Source organism: Stigmatopora argus, chromosome 6 (assembly GCF_051989625.1).
Source record: "Stigmatopora argus isolate UIUO_Sarg chromosome 6, RoL_Sarg_1.0, whole genome shotgun sequence".
NCBI classification, from domain to species: domain Eukaryota; kingdom Metazoa; phylum Chordata; class Actinopteri; order Syngnathiformes; family Syngnathidae; genus Stigmatopora; species Stigmatopora argus.
The window spans coordinates 6,271,698-6,290,704 of NC_135392.1; the positions used below are offsets into that span (position 1 = coordinate 6,271,698).

Here is a 19,007-nt window from a genome sequence, read left to right on the forward strand (position 1 = left end):
CATTGTATATATATTTTTTCCAAAATAAGACTTCATCATTATCTGAAAGATGTTATCTGACGTCAATCTAAAAGGTTTTAAATTCTTTTACACTCTTGCCTCAGGCACTGAAACTTCTGTGGACCAATAAGAATAAAATGGGACATTTTTCCAGTGTAGAGAGGTACATTTGAAGGGCATAGAATTTAAATAATAAATATTTTTTTGATCCCCACTGCAAAAGAAATTCATTAATGATTAATAGAGCAACTCTTGGCCGGAGCATCCCTTTAACACTAGCTGCAAATAAATCAAGTGACGTCATTCTTCTGCAGGGAGCGGCACATCCTGTGGTTTGGAAACATAATATACACCACTTTCAATGTGAAGGAGCTCAGAGAATGACGCGTTTTGTGCACCGGAACAAGCATCCTTAACAACAACAACAAGCAAGATAAGGCGTGGAGGATGAGTGCTCCGCTGGGGACAGGCTCCATCCTCCCTGAGTTCAGTGACTCTGGTTGCAGCAGTGACAGCAACAGCAGCCTTGTGAACTCACAGCCTCTTGCTTACATAACACAAATGCAATTGAGGAGAAACGCGGTGACTGACGACTATAAGATCACCTCGCAGGTACTCGGTCTGGGAATTAACGGCAAAGTGTTGGAATGCATCTGCAAGAACACAGGGCACAAGTGCGCCCTTAAGGTGTGTGGGGTAACCGAGGACTGGGATTCATTTATTTGAGTATATGTACATAAGTGTGATAATGCACTCACTTTCCACTTTATTAAGCACTCCTGCCCAAACTGTCAATTTTTGAGAAAAAAAAAGGTTTTAAAATTGCTCAAAAACTGTTTACCACTCTTCTTGATGTCAAAGCTTTCCTCCTGATCGTGTGTGTGGAGCAGATTTTGTACGACACATCTATAGCCCGCCGTGAGGTTGAGCTACATGGAAGGGTTTCTGGTGGTCCACACATGGTTCGCATCATCAGCACATATGAGAACTTGCACAAGGGGAAGAAATGTCTTCTCATTGTCATGGAGTGGTAAGTATCAGAGGAGTTCCGTATATGTTTTTTTATTTAATTAAATCAAATGAAATGGTCATACCTCAAAGTATGAGCAAACTAAGGATTTTATTTATTTATTTTTTTGTGTATCATTTGTGGCACTAAAGCAATTCCTCGCTGTCTTTGGGCCAAAAGTCACTGAAGACTGATTGCCAGCTAATAGCTTGGTTGTATTGCTACTGGTATTCTGTTACATTGTACACACTAAAAAAAAGAATTTAAAAGGAAAAAAATTAAGCCCACACTAACGTGATGAAAAAAAAATGTCACTAAGAAGCGAAGCCATCGTGTGTTTTTCAGCATGGAAGGAGGGGAGCTGTTTTGTCGCATTCAGGCCAGGGGGAACCAGGCCTTCACTGAGAGAGGTGTGTCAGACTTGGCGAAACCCCGACCTTGTGTTCCTTCCAGGGGAAACAATTTCACATGTTTGGAAATATTACATATTCCCGCATTACGTCTGCCCAATTAGAGGCATCAGAGATCATGCGTGACATCGGCTCCGCCATTGAGTACATCCACCGCATGAACATAGCTCATAGGGATGTGAAGGTAAAACAGAAGCCCTCAATAAATAGATTTATATTTATGGTTTTATATGATATTTTTGTCCCTCTGGCTGCAGCCTGAAAACCTGCTCTACACCTCCAAGGCGAGTAACGCATCACTCAAACTGACTGACTTTGGCTTCGCAAAGGAAACCACAGTGCATAATTCCCTCCAAACACCCTGTTACACTCCTTATTATGTTGGTGAGCGCACTAAAAGATAAGAGTATTGACATTCATGTTATTTCATTGCCTGTTGTGCTTGATATTGTTCTGACGATAGTTAATTATTCTTAATTGTGTTTTTGTCATTAACAAATTAAATTCATGTACGAGCTGAAAGCCATGATTTTGGACTTATCGAATCCAATCTAATGTCTAAGCCATTTGAACTTGGATGTCCGGCAGTGAACCTCCTTTGCAGTCAATGGCAGCCAATAAGTTTAATAAAAATGGGGGGAAATGCGTCAATATACTTGTGATTATTTGGCTTTTTTCACGATAACTTGTACCTGGACTGTACACAAAGTATGGTTTTGATTATTGTTTGTCATTAGAATTGCTGTCATTTTTACTTTCACTTTAATATTGTCTGTCAGCCTTATGTTAGTCAGCCAGCAGGCGACGTATTAATTAGTATTGTAGTATTTGTGCGTTGCTATGACGTTTGCCCTCTTACACCAATTTACCCGTAGTTCATCATCCTGCATTTTAGCTTGTTTAGAGCATTTCAAAAATCCCTCTAAGTGCATTTTCCTGTGTGTGTGTGTCTCGTGTTTTATTTGTCCGCCGCGTCAGCCCCTGAAGTGCTGGGCCCGGAGAAATATGACAAGTCATGTGACATGTGGTCTCTAGGCGTCATCATGTACATTCTGTGAGTGTCACAATGTGTCCCCGACGTGTTAGATTCCAGAAAATATATCACTTTTTTGTAATTTGTCTTGTCAGGCTCTGCGGATTCCCCCCTTTCTACTCCAACACAGGCCAGGCCATGTCTCCTGGGATGAAGCAACGCATCAGACTGGGACAATACAAATTCCCCAAACCTGAGTGGGAAGATGTTTCAGAGGAGGGTCAGACTCAAAATATCCTTAAATTGGAAATTAGAGCAGTAGATAACATAGAGGATTTTTTTTTACAGTTATACTCACTAGTCATTTCATAACCACTGTCGGTGTTGTCTTTGTAGCCAAGGAGCTCATCGTCCAGCTCCTGAAGACTGACCCCAATGAAAGGATGACTATCAGTCAGTTTATGAGCCACTCTTGGATCAGAGTAAGTTTACAATCCCATACCTGTCAACCTCTGCCGATAACTGCCCTTATAAATGATTATGATTCCCCTTACAAACCCCCCAAAAACCTTACAAACACCGTACGAGTCGTACGGTGTTTGTAAGGTTTTTTGGGGGTTTGTAAGGGGAATCATAATCATTTATAAGGGCAGTTATCGGCAGAGGTTGACAGGTATGCAATCCATATGGACTATGTTGATGTGTGTCTTTGGTATTCTTAAATGTGTCATTCTAATAGCAGTCTAATGCAGTGCCACTCACTCCTCTCCACACTTCTCGTGTTCTGACGGAGGAAAAGGAACTGTGGGATGATGTCAAGGTGGGTGAGTTGTTGTGCAAAATGTATGTGAGAAAAGCTCATATGGAGTTGTTTGTGTGTCAATCAGGAGGAAATGACCAGTGCCTTGGCAACAATGCGTGTTGACTATGAACAGGTGAGGATTAAAGACCTGGGCACATCCAACAACCGTCTGCTCAACAAAAGACGCAAGAGACCGTTGCCTGCAGAAGATGAAACACATTTTGATAGTCGGGATACAACTACATAACTACAAGGCTCCGTGCTCCTTAAAACAATTGACATCATTTTTCTGGTCTATCAGCGTGCAATGATTGGTGAAAGATCAGATTTATTGAAGATGAAAAAACAATATTTACACTAAAATCCAAATAATTCAAATTATACTTTAAGTATATATATAAAAAAGACACAGATACATACCTGTCAACCTCTGCCGATAACTGCCCTTATAAATGATTATGATTCCGCTTACAAACCCCCCAAAAAACCTTACAAACACCGTACGAGTCCGTCTTTGGCCCGTCTACTCTATCACCAGTCAATCAAAGTTGGTGAAAGCGATGACGTATCCATATGTCAGCGAGAAGGCAATGACGTATCCCTACGCTTGCGACAAGGCATTGTGGTGTTGCCAACTCGAAATCTGATTGGTTAAAGCAACAGTCTTATCAACGCTTGTTTAATGCAGCAGAGCCCGCAGAACTGATTGTGAAGGCCTTGAGGCAGATTTCTGACCCTGGCAACAAATAATGGCTGAAATGTGATTAAATGTTAAATGCTTCAATATGAAAACACACATCTGGAAGCAGTGCAACCAGCGGGGAAAAGCAATGAAAGGAAGCTAACAGACAATTTTGAATTATTTAATAAGTATTGATGGACAAAATATAATATATGATTCAGATATTTCTTAGGCCAGCAGAGAAGGCCTTGAAGGTCCTGACGGCCCGTCACTGGTGAAATCATATTTTTCTTCAAATCTGAGTAAGGAGAAGCAAAATACATGTGTAACATTTATCAAGAAGGCTCACTTTCCTACAGGGAAATGTCAGTTTCGGACAGCGACTTGATTGGAATGCAGTCCGCCCAGTCAAGCACCTGTGACTTCCACTGTAGCAACGAGTATCTGCATGATTCAATTCCATGACTATATTTTTGCCATGTGTTTACAATTTCAAAATCAGTAAACCACGGTGAAATACTTGCACTATCAATTGGCATAATGTTTGAGCTTATGCAGTCTATTGTTTTACACTGTATATGTCAATGTGTCTGGCATGATTCATTTGCAACATTATATTAAGTAATGTTTCAAATGCATTGCTTTGCCTCATTGTTTTACAGTGGATAAAAAATGGATAATTGTTCTTAATTGAAACATTCCAAACAGTACGTCCCACCGGACCGCCCTACAAGAGGACATGTGCGCTGCAAAAACAAAACAAGGGAGCGTGCGCGTGCGTCGGTTGACGCGAAAAGAGCGTGCACGCGCGCGCACTCTTCCTTCATTCATCGCTGCTCCACTTTGGACCTCATCGTCTCCATCTGCGTGCAGGGAAATAGTGCGCTAAATCCGGACTATGAGGGGCTCCTTCCGCCCGAGAAACCCACGGGATGGTGCAGGTAAACCTTTTTAGTCACCTTCAAATAGTTATTTTAGTCAAAGTATCGCTTTAGGAGCTTCAACGTTGCTACTTTTGGCTAGCAGCGGATTCGCAAGTAAACAAGCGTGTCACGTAGGCTCGCTTCCGGATGCCGAAGAGAGGCTAAAAAACATCCACTTGCAATGGATTGACACCAAAAAAAGATCATTTTTAGGATGTCATGTACCCTAACAATCACTTTGCTACTTCGTGGTGTGTTTTCAAGCTGGCGATGAAACACGCGACTGTACTGGGAAGCTTTAAATGTCACCTTGACGCTTTATATTAGTCGTTTTTAAACATCTTGGGCCATCAAGTAGACAAGAACTTGTAGATGTTCATACATCTTTCACTGGAATGCACATATGGAAATATATGACTTATATTTGGTTATGTAATGAAACTAATGCAACAAAATGCTTGCAAGATGTGTAAAGAAACATTCCAGTATTGCTGATGGAAAAGATTGTGTTGAATTTAGAAGTCCTGGTTAGGGTTTCAAGTTCGGATTCCCAGTTGGGCTGACATGCAGCCCAAAGAGGTCAAAAGGTTGTGAATAGGAATCTGGCCGGCAACCCTATGTGGACGCTGCCTGTTCTCTCCTTTTGCTCCTGAAATAAACTGGCTTTTCCACATACCAAATCCATTCATGTTAGCCTAACTAAAGCTTCTAAATTTGTCCATGTATAAATTTTAGTGTGTGACTTGTGATTGCTGTTCTCTGCCTGTAACACCAAGTCAGTTTGGACCCCACTGAGGTCGCTATTTACATCAAATGCAGGGATGGATGTGCTTGAGTGGATTATTTTCCACCTCTGTTTATACTGGATCGTGTCATTTTCAATGTTTAATGTATTTCTATGGCTTTTAATAGCGGTTCAATGGAGCTTTTATTTTTAGACCTGCATTGCATGTAGGTTAATGTGTCTCAGAGGCTGTAAACGTATGACAGGAAGGCCTTGTTCACCCAGTTGAACGTTCTGCACTACATCTCTGCGCAATAGCATTCTTATTATCAGCTGACTTTACATCAGTTTTTATAATCAGGGGGGCAAAAAAGTACAAAAAAACATGTACTTTTACACAGGATTTTTTACGCAGGTAAACTAAAATTACATAGCTTGTTAAGAATTATTCAAAGTTAAACTTATTTCGTGTGTGTATGTAGGGATGGGCATACAACTTTTTTTGTTGAAAGTTTCTTTTTAATCCCTGTTAAAAATTGTAAATTAAAATCAAAACATTTTAAAACCCAACCTTTTTTGCCTGATTCTGATCCTCATAAATGATGTGATCAGAAATCGGGTCATTCACGTCATTTATCATGAGATCAGAATCTCTAAAAAAAAAATCATCTTCAGACAGCTCTGAGTTACATAAAAAGTTACATAAAAACACTCACATTCTTAGATACAATATAAAGATTAAATGTCATTTCATATCTCCCACCAATTGTTATGATGTTGTAAGCATTAAAACAGAAGCACCAGATGGACTATGGCCTAGTTTCTCTCTTTATGAAATCTAAAAGTAGCAAACATGTATTTTTCCACTTCGTAGTTGAAGCTGTGCAAGTTAAATTAAATAGTGAGTGTGAACAATGTGCCTTGGACCGTGTCCTATATAATCAAATGACTCAATTATAATACAAACAGAATGAAACGCTATTATGTAATTCCTATTGCCGAGGGGGAGTGCTGAAAACTGCACTCTGCGGTCATGTAGGAGCGATATGCTCCTTGTGTTAAATTTTTGCAACAGTGACGTTAATTCCACGTGGTGTTTTTGTCAGTTTGATATCATATGAAGCTGTGAAAACAACACATGCAAAGCCGAGCTGCTACAAATGGTCCCTTGTTCTTGATAGTCATGCTAACGCTGAAAGCTACTGGCCAGTTTTGTCACAAATGTTCTGCAAAGGAAGGAGAATATGCTGTAATATGATATTCCAACTGCATGTGTGCATGCATCACGCTTTGTGCACGCCACTTGTTCTTCCGTCTTTACACTCGTATATACCTTTTGTTGTTTGTATTTGTGGGGGTGTGTCTGTGACTCCTACGCATCATGCCAAAAAAGCATCGCTCATCCTCGCTTCCTCCCTATCGGAGTCTGCACAGGATCTGGGGGAAAGTTCACCCTCTCGCTCAGTATCTCATTATAGGCGCCTGTGTCTGCGCATGCGTGTTGTTTGCAGCTTATACATCTGGGAAGATGTGGGGAGGGGGGTTATGGTAGTAGGCGAATAATGCCGTGGATATAGGTTAGGGTTATTTAGTATTATTTAATAAATAAGATGATATGGACCCTCAAAAATGCTTGTGTGAGTGCCATTTTCAGAACCAATTTTGCAGTTGCACCCAATTTGTATCATTAAAATCATGCAGCACAAAGATGAAGCAGAAATAGGAACATTGAATTTGTTTTTCAGAAAACTAAAACAACAAATGAATATTATCATTATTTTTTTATTATTAATAACAATAAATTAGAAATTGGGTGGCCTGGTGAAGTGAGTGGTTAGCGTGTCAGCCTAGCTGCTCTGGGGTCCTGGGTTCAAATCCAGGTCATGTCCATCTGTGTGGAGTTTGCATGTTCTCCCTGGGCCTCCGTGGGTTTCCTCCGGGTACTCCGGTTTCCTCCTACATTCCAAAAACATGCATGGTAGGCTGATTGGACACTCTAAACATAAAGGCTGCCATGAATTGAAGTGTAGCAGTTGCAACAACATCAAAACCTTGGACTTTTCATTTATTTTAGAGACAGAGACGCATGTCTGCATCGGAGCCGAAATAACCCTGTTTTAAATCGATTTCTTCATTTCTGCCTGTCAGATTAAAAAAATAAAATAAGGCCAATACTGATATAGTCAAAGTGCAAATATTTGTTGGATTTTTATTTAACTGTCATGGGAATGATCATCGTGTTGAATGAGAAATAAAACAACGGTGACTTGGACATGTAACCTAAATCTAATTACTGGTTTGGCAAAACAAAAACAACAACGTGTTAAATGAGTTATTACTGAAAATGTTCGTTTTGCTGTGCCAGATCAGACTTTTTTTTTAACAAATGGAGTGCATTGAAGTTTATGTGAATGCGGTCAAACAGCGCCTTCCTCTGGTGATTTTGTGTTATTGTGGGTATTACTTCCAGAATGGGTTGAAGTGACAGTCATTTAGATTTTATTAAAATCTAAATGACTGTCACTTCAACCCATTATAGATTTGTGATCATCGTATTTCGATTTACTCATGATAATACCTTAAAATCATTTTAAGGTATTATCATGAGTAAATCGAAATACGATGATCACAAATATATAATTAAAATAAGCTTCAATAGGGCATTTGTCACATGTGGGTATTTGACTGAAAGACTAATTGAAGAGTAAATTAATAAATGTGTAAGGTCTCCCTCTGAGTGACGGCTTTCTCACGTGCTGGTTTCGTGCGTAATTACGAGCTGGCGAGTAAAAATGTTAAGGTTGTTTTTATGTTTTTATCAGCCGCCAGACACGAGCCGGTTGTTGTTGCCGTTTGAAGCGCTCATTGGCTGTCATGTTTCCGGTTTAGTCTGTGATTGGTCAAGATCACCGTTTGCACTCGCTGTCCATGTGCTCTCCACGCGAAGGTTGTTTTCCTTTGCGTCGCGATTTCATGCTTTACGGTCATGATTATTGTACACGCTAAACTTGACGCGTGTTTGTTGTGGGTTCGACCATTGGTTCAAAATGACGGTAGAATATAAATCAAAGAATTTCGTTGACGTTGACAAGCATGCAAAGCTCTTTTTTTCCTGCCCCTCCATTCTGGTTGCACGCGCTCTTCCAGTTATTACGGTAGCGATAACCTGCTGTTCCTCAGCTGATGTGAGACATCCCCCCCCAAATGCAAGCCCATCGCTCATCAACCCGGGCTTTTTAGTAGTTACTTACTTGGAGTGAACAACGGCAGAAGCAGGATAGTCCCGGTCCGGAATAATGTTAGACAACGCGGAATACCTCGTGGACGCCTGCCCGAAGGAGCTCACTCAAAACCCCCTGAGGAAGATCTGGCTACCGGGCAAAAGCGGACACATAAAGCACAGACGTGGTAAGACGTTTCCGCAGCAGCTGGACACCCCCAAAAATGAGGACCCCAACAACACTCACGATGTTGAGGTTTTATTGAGATCTGCGGCGACTTTTGTCGTAAAAAGAAAAAAAACTCACGTGCTACGCTGTTATGTAACGGGACTTAATTGAATTTGGCTAGGAGAACATCAGGGGTTGTTTTCAAACGCAACATGCCAACTGATGTCCCCTCTGGATGGCTCTGTGCAGGACCCCCGATCCCCCTCCCTTGTCTTTGTTTTTGCTGAGTCAAGCTCTGCGTGTTGTGCTGCTGATGTTTCAGCTGTGGCTTTAACACTCGCTCGGATAAATCTGCCTCTTTTTCTCAAACAACCTCTGGAGGAAGAAAAAAAGGCATTTTTTTTCTCTCAGTAATCGATTCTTGTATTTAAATCGTGGGCCGCTATCGACAGTTTGGATCGGATTCGATTCGACGCCTATGGTCGTCAGTGGCAGTGAATGAGATAATGAGCTGAAGTAAAGTTGTATAAATCGCCGATTTCGTGATAATACGACGATATCGACACTATGTGGTAATAATCGTCTGCCACGATTCGATTCAAGGCGTTTTATTGATTTAAACCAGGGGTGTCAAACATACGGCCCGCGGGCCGGAACCGGCCCCCAAGGAGGTTCGATCAGGCCCGCAGGATAAAGTGGAAAAAATGCATAAAAGACATGGAATTAATATTTTTAATTCGCTGCAATTCATGTATTATCCGCTAAGGGGCGCACTCTTTCCATCAGAGTAGAAGACAAGCCGCATCACTGAGACAGACACTTTCTTCATTACACATTTAAAATCACTCTCCTTAGTTTGTAAGGTGCACGCAGGGATTACATTTAGATTTTATATGCGTATGTGTAAGTGGTTTAAAAATTCCTTTCTTTAAAAGTGTCATTTAATCTTAAAGTGCATTACTATATTTTTCAGTACCAATTAAAGTTTTGTGCCTTTGTAAGATCAGTGGGATCAGTTGCAATTCATATTTGTGAATGATAAAAGTAAATTGCATATTTGTCTAAGGAAATATGAGGTGTTTCATGAAATGTTTTGTAAAAGGATAGTTCATTAAATTTCAATATTTTCCTAATGTTCTTGTGCTTCTTTACACCAAAACAAAGGAAAGACATGATATTTTGGTTATTTATAGCAGAGCATGGTATAATTTTAATGGTCCGGCCCACTTGACATCTCCCTAGGCCGTATGTGGCCCACGATGCGAAATGAGTTTGACACCCCTGATTTAATCTGTTACTAGATCTACTCAAAAGTTATCATTACTGCCAGCCCATGTTTTTGTTGTTGTAGTTAGTAAAAGGAAGAAATGATCTTAAAAACATTTATTGGCGACAATCCATTTCAACTCGGATGCAATGTGTTGAGATGGATTGGACGTCTATTGCTGTCAATGGCAGCCAAAGATTTAAAAGCTGTGAAATAAAAAACAATCAATTAAATAAATTAATTGACTCCAGAGAAAAATACACAGGGGGGACTCTAAAGTTAAATCTTAATTATCTTAATTTTGTACAATTATATAGTAAGGCTTTTTTCTTTAAAAAATCGACATAGTATAGTAAGGCTAAGAAAGTCGGAGAATAAATCTGACTTCTGATTCTTCGCCTAGTTATTGCTGTGGTCCAGTGGCAAAAATATTGGTTCAGGTCTTGAGGTGGGAATCAGGAGTGAGTTCAATTCCACTCTTTGCAATTCACAAATTGTTTATTGAGGTAATGAAAAGGATAAATATAACTTCCAATCACTTCATTTCAGAAGTCACTGTGGTCCAGTTGCAAAGACAAACGGTCAGAACTTCTGGTGGACTCAAGTTCAAATCAGGAGTGAGTTCAATTCCACTCTTTGCAATTCTCAAATTGTTTATTGAGGTAATGAAAAGGATAGATGTAACTTCCAATCACATCATTTCAGAAGTCACTGTGGTCCAGTGGCAAAGACAATGGGTCAGAACTTTAGGTGGACTGAAGTTCAAATCAGGAATGAGTTCAATTCCACTCTTTGCAATTCTCAAATTGTTTATTGAGGTAATGAAAAGGATAGATATAACTTCCAATCACATTATTTCAGAAGTCACTATGGTCCAGTGGCAAAGACAATGGGTCAGAACTTCAGGTGGGCTCAAGTTCAAATCAGGAGTGAGTTCAATTCCACTCTTTTCAACTCTCAAATTGTTTATTGAGGTAATGAAAAGGATAGATATAACTTCCAATCACATCATTTCAGAAGTCACTGTGGTCCAGTGGCAAAGACAATGGGTCAGAACTTCTGGTGGACTCAAGTTCAAATCAGGAGTGAGTTCAATTCCACTCTTTGCAATTCTCAAATTGTTTATTGAGGTAATGAAAAGGATAGATGTAACTTCCAATCACATCATTTCAGAAGTCACTGTGGTCCAGTGGCAAAGACAATGGGTCAGAACTTTAGGTGGACTGAAGTTCAAATCAGGAATGAGTTCAATTCCACTCTTTGCAATTCTCAAATTGTTTATTGAGGTAATGAAAAGGATAGATATAACTTCCAATCACATTATTTCAGAAGTCACTGTGGTCCAGTGCCAAAGACAATGGGTCAGAACTTCAGGTGGGCTCAAGTTCAAATCAGGAGTGAGTTCAATTCCACTCTTTGCAATTCTCAAATTGTTTGTTTAGGTAATGAAAAGGATAAATATAACTTCCAATCATATATAGGCGGGCCGCCTCGTGGTGTAGTGGGTAAGTCACCTGCCTGCGACGTGGGTGTCGAGGGTTCACGTCCCGGTGTCGCCAGTCAACGACTGTATGGTGTCGGCAGTCGGCCGAAGGCCGACTGTCGAACACCACCAGGGATCCCCCCCTCCCAACTGTCTTCCGGTCAGCCGAAGGCTGACCGGAAATATTGTTTTGCTGAAAAAAATGACTAAGTCTTTATTTGAATGAAAAAAGGATTACCCATTTACTGAACTACTAGTGTACTGATCAGTCAAACGAGAGCGGGATTCGAACCCCAGTCTCCCACATGGCAGTCAAACTAACTAACTTGAGGTCTGTCTGACCCGTTGACTTTGCCACTGTGGGACCCGTTGACTTTGCCACTGGACCACAGTGACTTCTGAATTGAGATGATTGGAAGTTATATTTATCATTTTCATCACCTCAATAAACAATTTGAGATTTGCAAAGAGTGGACTTGAACTCACTCCAGATTTGAACTTGTGTCCAACTTTAATTGCAACCCATTGTTCTTGCCACTGGACCACAGTGTCTTCTGAAATGAAGTGATTGGAAGTTATATTTATCCTTTTCATTACCTCAATAAACAATTTGAGAATTGCAAAGAGTGGAATTGAACTCACTCCTGATTCCCACCTCATGTTCTGACCCAATGATTTTGCCAGTGGACCACAGCAACAACTAGAAGGTGAAGAATCAGAAGTCAGATTTATTCTCCGACTCTCTTAGCCTTACTTGCTATGTCATTTATTTTTGGACATATTGATTTATTAATTAATTTTAATTTATTTTTTATTTATGTTTTATTACTGATTTTTTTTAAAATTAGCATTTAAAAAATATATTTTACCTATTACCATTTAATTTGAATTTGAATTTTTAGTACAATTTTTTACTTCCCTGACTGCAATGTGGGCAGGTAGGGTTCGAATCCCAGGTAGGAATCATTTTTCCCTTAAATAGAAACAACAATGTGTAGTCAAGACTTACCAATAATTACAAAGTTAGTGTGGACACTTGATAGTGTTGTGGTTTGTTCACCTGACTGCCATGCGGGCAGGTGTGGTTTGAATCAAATGTGTGTTTTGACAGTATGCATGACCAACTGCCCCACCCTCATCGTGACGGTCGGCCTTCCGGCGCGAGGGAAGACCTACATCTCAAAGAAGCTCACACGCTACTTAAACTGGATCGGAGTGCCAACCAAAGGTAACCAACGCCTCCACTTGACATTGAACCTCTAGTAAAAAAAAAAAAAAACAGAGAGTGAACCACAGCATCTATATCTTGTTTTTTTCTGTTTCTAAATATGTGTAACAGAGTTCAATGTCGGGCAGTACCGCAGGGATTGTGTGAAGATCTACAAATCCTTTGAGTTTTTCAGTCCAGATAATGAAGAGGGCTTAAAAATCAGACGGTAAGTTATTTCACAAATCACAATTGTTTGTGATAGGGCATCTGTTTAGGTTAAGAATACAAATTCATTAAATAGGGATTAAAATTTTGAGATAAGGAAAAAAAGGCATTGGTTTTACGATTTAAATATTTAATTTACATTCCGTTAACGATCGTGTGTTAACAATATGATTTGTCATTTACTTGCTAGATAATGTTTTTGCATGATTTTCATAGCTCAAAAATATCGTATCGGCGAAACATATCTTGAAAAAAATCAGATGGAATTGGAAATTTTGGAGCTTATTGTACAAAGAAAACTTCCAATGTATTTATTAATCCAGTAACAAAGACCTTGAGGTGAAAAAAAGGTGATGTTCAATTTTTTCAAGGTAGATCCATAAAGCATGTGAAAATGTTTGTGTTCCTGCAGTCACTGTGCAATGGCAGCTCTTAATGACATTCGGCAGTACCTGAGCGTAGAAGGAGGCCAAGTGGCCGTGAGTCTTTTCCACCATTTCCAACGTAAGCTGCTCTCACAGTCCCACACATTTGTTGACGTTCCGACTGCCATTTCAGGTATTTGACGCCACCAACACGACGAGAGAAAGACGGGGGGCCATCGTCAAGTTTGCAGAACAAAACGGCTTCAAAGTAAGTGCACCAAACTAGTCTCCTGCAAAACATTGCCCACTGACCGATCACCAGTGCGTTTTTTCTCTGCCATCTAGGTGTTCTTCGTTGAGTCCGTGTGTGAAGACCCGGACGTTATCGCGCAAAACATTGTGGTGAGTTTTCACAGCAACGTCTCCGTTGACTTTCAAAGAAAAAAAACAATTTCTCTATGTGCGTGTCGCTATAGCAAGTCAAGCTGGGCAACCCGGACTACATCCACTGTGACACTCAGGAGGCCATTGAGGACTTCATGAAGAGGATTAAGTGTTACGAGTCGACTTATCAGCCTCTGGATGAGGTTTTGGACAGGTACGTAGATATTTGAAAGTACTTACAAAGAAGAATGTCACACGTCGTCATCGTCTGCTCACTAAGGGAGATGCCCTACATAAAGATCATGGACGTGGGCCGCCGTTACTTGGTGAACCGCGTGCAAGACCATATCCAGAGCCGAATTGTCTATTACCTGATGAACATCCACATCACGCCGCGCTCCATTTACTTGAGTAGGCACGGCGAGAGCGATCTCAACATCAAGGGCCGCATCGGAGGCGACTCGGCCTTGTCGGGGCGGGGTAAAGAGGTACTGGACACCCCTCGTCCAAGTCAGGTGACTTAGCTGGACAGTTTGGTTCTTACAGTTGGGTCTTGTTTGTTTTTTCAAGTACGCCAAGTGTCTGAGGAAGTACATCCAGGAGCAGAACATCAAGGATTTGAAGGTATGGACCAGCCAGATGAAGAGAACCATACAGACGGCGGAATGTCTCGGAGTTCCCTACGAACAGTGGAAATCTCTGAACGAGATCGACGCCGTGAGTGGAATATGCCGCGTTGGCCCCCAAATATACGAAGACGCCTCCTTAACTCGGTGTCTGCTTTCCTCTTGAAGGGCGTGTGTGAGGAAATGATGTATGAAGAGATCCAAGAGCATTACCCCCTGGAGTTTGCACTGAGAGACCAGGATAAATATCGTTACCGCTATCCCAAAGGAGAGGTGAGACCACCGGTGATATAGAATGGACATTCTAGTGCAAGTGTAGAAGAGGAAACTGAAAATACGTATCGTCTCGTGTGGTCTCAGTCGTACGAAGACCTGGTGCAGCGTCTGGAGCCTGTCATCATGGAGCTGGAGAGGCAGGAAAACGTTCTGGTGGTTTGCCACCAAGCCGTCATGCGCTGCCTTCTCGCTTACTTCCTAGACAAGACCGCAGGTATAACACACTTCAAAATGATGATATAAATCACGTGTCAAAGTGGCGGCCCGGGGGCCAAATCTGGCCCACCGCATCATTTTGTGTGGCCCAGGAAAGTAAATCATGAGTGGTGGCTTTCTGTCTTAGGATCAAATTAGAATGAAGAGTATATATGTATATTAAATTTCCTGATTTTCCCCCTTTTAAATCAATAATTGTAATTTTTTAATCATTTTTTTTTCTGTTTTTAGTTCAAAAATCATTTTGTAAAATCTGAAAATATATTTTAAAAAAGCTAAAATAAACATTGTTTTAGATATATAAAAAAAGAATATTCAGGGCTTTTAATCCATTTACAAAAAAACCTAAATATTATATCTAAAATGGTCCGGCCCACGTGAAATCAAGTTGACGTTAAAGTGGCCCGCGAACCAATCCGAGTCTGACACCCTTGATCTAAATGATGTCTCCAAGCAATTTAACTTTTACACTGTTTATTTTTCCCCTCACAGTTGAGTTGCCTTATCTGAAGTGCCCCTTGCACACAGTGTTGAAGTTGACGCCGTTGGCTTACGGTAAATTGTGGTCCGCTTCGGCTTGGATAAAATGATTACGAAGATGACCATGTTTTTCATCGCGCAGGATGCAAAGTGGAGTCCGTCTATTTAGGCGTGGATGCTGTGAACACACACAGAGAGCGACCGGAGGTACGTAACCGGACTACTACAACTAGAGTGAGTCCTTGCCCCGCCCCCTGGCCGCCATTTGTTTTTACACAGTCATCTCAACCTGGAGGACGCCACGCTCTCCGCAACTTCGTCCTTTCTCGTCCATCACGACGCATCTACCTCCAGTCTTACACTCAAATTTCCACAGAGCTATTGAAGTTTTTTTTATATATATTTTATACATGTAACCTCTTTAATTACTTTTTCAGTCCTGTTCTATATTGTTTTCATTGTGAATGTAAACTAGATGTTTTTTCATCAGCACAAACTCCAATCATGATCAGTGTTAGTCTACATGTACATTTTTTGTATGTATTTTTATCATTGTATTGGAATTTTGCAGCCGAATAAATAAACCAAGTTCTTGTTTATTTCCCTTTTGATGGAAAAAAAAAGAAACGAAACTGCTATGCTACAGAATTTTTGAAGCGATCACGATAGCAGAGTGTGGAGGTTTGACACTTCTCCTTTGTTGTGGTTCTTACAGAATGTCAATGTGCAGCGTAGCACGGACGCCGCTCTGAGAACCGTGCCGACGCATTTCTGACGCCGGCCATGGATGACGTGAAGACGTTTGAGACGGGCAACTTCTTTTGTACTCTATGAACGGACGCCTTGTGTAAATTTGTTACACTGCCAACACATCTTCCCAAACTGCCACTGTCGCCCTTTTTTTAAAGCTGCGTGGGAGAGGACGAATTCTACAATTACTGCAGCTTACGCCTTTTAAGATGTGCTTTGGTTTGGACGTCAACCAAACAATCCTCCCCATGTTTCTGTGGATGATTATCATAGGAGTTTGTTTTATACCACGAGCCCCCTAAAAAAAGACAAATATCAAGGGATGGTTATAAACTGCATGCCAAGGAGAAATAAATATTCACAAAACATTTTAATAACAATAATCCCAAGTCCACACCATACTTCAATTCACCAGCAAGCCTATTATGTAGTTGCTGGTGTCTTGGTTTTAATAAGCTAGATATCTATTGCATATGTATAGAAAAGTCAAACCGACCTGAACTGTACATAGGCAGTGATTATTAATGACCGCATTTTGAGAATCACTATTACAATATTTGGGAAAATTTGGTACCGTTATAAATAAGCTATGTAAATCAAATGTTACCGGTGCAAGACTTGAAATTTACTTCGAGCCTTTTCAACAAGTAGGTCAATGTGAATGGATGAATAATATTAGGTGATGCCTTTTTGTGTAAAGTTAAATGTGGTCAAGGGTGACAATAATTGCAAAGGAACTGCTTTATTTTTATTAGGGTTAATAAATGGTTTTTGATTGGCAATGAGACAATATTGCACATTTTAAGACTATTAATTAACTATTTGATGCTCATCTCCAGTGTTTGTACTTCAAATGGTTATTTTCTCTGTTGTCTTTAAATTGGTGCCTGTGCATTGACACCAACGTATACGTCTACGTCAAATGATCACAGTGATGTACATGTGTTTTATATTATTTGTTATACACCAATGATATGTGTACTTGCCTTGCTGCTCCTTAAAAGTTGTACAACAATCAATAAAAATTTCACTTGGTAAAGGCGGCCTTTCTACGTATCCATTTTTCGATCGGTCGTCAGTCAAACATTGACGCACACCACTAATGTACCATTCCATCCTCACAACCAGCAAGAATATTTATTATTTTGAGTGATTTCAATCTACAATAGTTTGGAGTCTTGTAATAAAACAACGTGCACCCAATGATTGCATCATGGTCATAACAAAAAAAGCATAGCACAATAAAATATATATTAAAAAACAAACTCAATCCTCAGGGAAAACAAATCCAGCCTGGTGCTTGTCCACGCGGTTTTCAAAGAAGCACAATATTTGTACATTATTTATATTAGTCATCTCACCTATCTTCCTTCATTCTTCCCTCACGTCAACACTTGTGGAATGTTTTGTTTCTGCCTCAGAACTGTAAAAAAAATACATAAACATGTTAGATTTTTCTTTTTATGATATCCTTTTTAGGGGGAAAAAATGAATGGCTGACATTTTTTAGGAATTCCTCGGCGACAATGCGAGCTCTGGCATTGACGGACAGTTTCATCTCGCTGATTTCCTTGTCGATCTCTTCCATAAAGTGAATGACAAAGTCAACGAGCTTGTGCTTGTACATCTGCTCCGTGTGGAAGTTGGTGATCAGGAAGCTGATGTCGTAACCCTGCGCAATAACAATACAAACGGCGTAAACATTTGAATGGAAAATGGACGGCGTGCACCGCGCTCACCTCCACTGGCTTCCTCCTCAAGATGAAGAAGTTCTCAGCCCTCATCATCATGAAGCGCATGAACTTATGGCACAGAATCTTCTCGATCTCGTCCGCCTGGCAGATGCAACGTGGTCATTATCGCGGGGAAGACGGGACGGGTTGTCATGGTGCGCGTCGGCCTCACCTGCTTAACGGCGATGCTGACTCTGACTGAGTTTATGGAGCCCTCGATGAGAACTTTCTCCTTGTCGTTGCGGCTTATGACGACGGGCTGGAGCAAAAGTTCTTTGCTGCTCCTATGGTAGAGAAAGTCGCTGTGGTTGATGGAGTTTCCCAGGATGACGTGAGCAAAGGGGCGATTTTTTTTTTACTCACCGCACTTCTACCTCGGGCTTGTTGTGTCTCTCCACCACCTGAGACGAGAAGTTCTCCAAGCAGAGGGCAGCCTGAAGGGTGGCTCGCACGGCGTTCAGGTAGGGCCGCAAAGTGGCCGTCTAATGACGTAAACCGACACGTGTGCAAAATATGAACGCGTACCTCGACTTACGGCATCCATCGTCTCCACGACTGTACACGCAACCCACGAGCGCCTCCACAACTGATAGTTGTTTAGCTTTAGCTTGCTCGCATTCTAAATTACGATCAGAATGTCGCGTTCCTCGTCTAAGAGGGAGATGTGAGATAATTGTGCGTCTCCCACTTGAAAGACTACGAGCTACAGTTAGCCTGTTGGCTAACTAGCTGTCTACCGCATTGCAGTGCGAACTCTGGGAAATCTGAGGCGATCAAAATAAGCTGATTTCGTATCAAAGGCAGAAAATAAGTTTACTAAAAGCAATAAGTAATCGAGGAGTGTTCTACTCACCATTTTGAGGCGTCAGGAAAAGCAACTCCAAGGCGGAAGTAGCCGCTCTTTGATCGAGCTGTTTCCGCAATGATACCGGAAGTCAAAGTCTTCAATGCAAAGCGAGAAGCAGTGAAACCCACGGAGGCATAGACATCACATATATAGAAAGCTAGATGCGTAATGCGTCTTGTGATCTAACTAGACGGCCGTTATGTTTTGTTGGCCATCTTGTGTCAGTATTTTCT

General features: G+C 40.9%; 3 protein-coding genes and 1 long non-coding RNA gene across 9 annotated transcripts; 2 read left to right on the forward strand and 2 right to left on the reverse strand.

The window, feature by feature from the left end:
* The first annotated feature begins 27 nt into the window (after positions 1 to 27).
* On the forward strand, positions 28 to 3,692 carry LOC144075170 (MAP kinase-activated protein kinase 2-like). Of its 2 annotated transcripts, none has more exons than XM_077601972.1 (10): positions 28 to 687; positions 891 to 1,030; positions 1,355 to 1,419; positions 1,524 to 1,603; positions 1,677 to 1,803; positions 2,398 to 2,473; positions 2,548 to 2,672; positions 2,789 to 2,874; positions 3,135 to 3,212; positions 3,280 to 3,692. In XM_077601972.1, exons 1-10 carry the CDS (start codon positions 448 to 450, stop codon positions 3,439 to 3,441), a joined length of 1,179 nt encoding a protein of 392 aa, XP_077458098.1. In that variant the 5' UTR covers positions 28 to 447; the 3' UTR covers positions 3,442 to 3,692. The 2 variants fall into 2 exon arrangements, with proteins under 2 accessions (XP_077458098.1, XP_077458097.1); XM_077601971.1 differs by having other exon boundaries at positions 32 to 687; positions 3,132 to 3,212; positions 3,280 to 3,690.
* A 938-nt stretch (positions 3,693 to 4,630) lies between these two features.
* Positions 4,631 to 16,219, forward strand: pfkfb4b (6-phosphofructo-2-kinase/fructose-2,6-biphosphatase 4b). 4 transcript variants are annotated; one of them, XM_077601969.1, is made up of 14 exons: positions 8,148 to 8,931; positions 12,774 to 12,890; positions 13,002 to 13,098; positions 13,510 to 13,576; positions 13,656 to 13,730; positions 13,808 to 13,864; positions 13,939 to 14,060; positions 14,127 to 14,334; positions 14,417 to 14,563; positions 14,641 to 14,745; positions 14,833 to 14,962; positions 15,457 to 15,519; positions 15,587 to 15,651; positions 15,722 to 16,043. In XM_077601969.1, exons 1-14 carry the CDS (start codon positions 8,820 to 8,822, stop codon positions 15,827 to 15,829), a joined length of 1,473 nt encoding a protein of 490 aa, XP_077458095.1. In that variant the 5' UTR covers positions 8,148 to 8,819; the 3' UTR covers positions 15,830 to 16,043. The 4 variants fall into 4 exon arrangements, with proteins under 4 accessions (XP_077458094.1, XP_077458093.1, XP_077458095.1 ...); XM_077601970.1 differs by lacking the exon at positions 15,722 to 16,043 and adding an exon at positions 16,160 to 16,219 and having other exon boundaries at positions 8,150 to 8,931; XM_077601968.1 differs by lacking the exon at positions 8,148 to 8,931 and adding an exon at positions 4,631 to 4,817 and having other exon boundaries at positions 15,587 to 16,043.
* Positions 12,348 to 15,160, reverse strand: LOC144075171 (uncharacterized). 2 transcript variants are annotated; one of them, XR_013300495.1, is made up of 4 exons: positions 14,506 to 15,160; positions 14,218 to 14,428; positions 14,087 to 14,135; positions 12,348 to 13,752 (listed from the first exon to the last, which is right to left on the reverse strand). It is a non-coding gene; the product is annotated as an uncharacterized LOC144075171 (long non-coding RNA). The 2 variants fall into 2 exon arrangements; XR_013300494.1 differs by having other exon boundaries at positions 14,218 to 15,160.
* A 1,080-nt stretch (positions 16,220 to 17,299) lies between the features above and the next one.
* Positions 17,300 to 18,940, reverse strand: arpc4 (actin related protein 2/3 complex, subunit 4). Its single transcript, XM_077601973.1, has 6 exons — positions 18,781 to 18,940; positions 18,291 to 18,409; positions 18,100 to 18,211; positions 17,934 to 18,029; positions 17,696 to 17,866; positions 17,300 to 17,617 (listed from the first exon to the last, which is right to left on the reverse strand). The coding sequence occupies exons 1-6, from the start codon at positions 18,781 to 18,783 to the stop codon at positions 17,612 to 17,614; spliced, it is 507 nt and encodes a 168-aa protein (XP_077458099.1). The 5' UTR covers positions 18,784 to 18,940; the 3' UTR covers positions 17,300 to 17,611.
* Between the last annotated feature and the right edge of the window lie 67 nt (positions 18,941 to 19,007).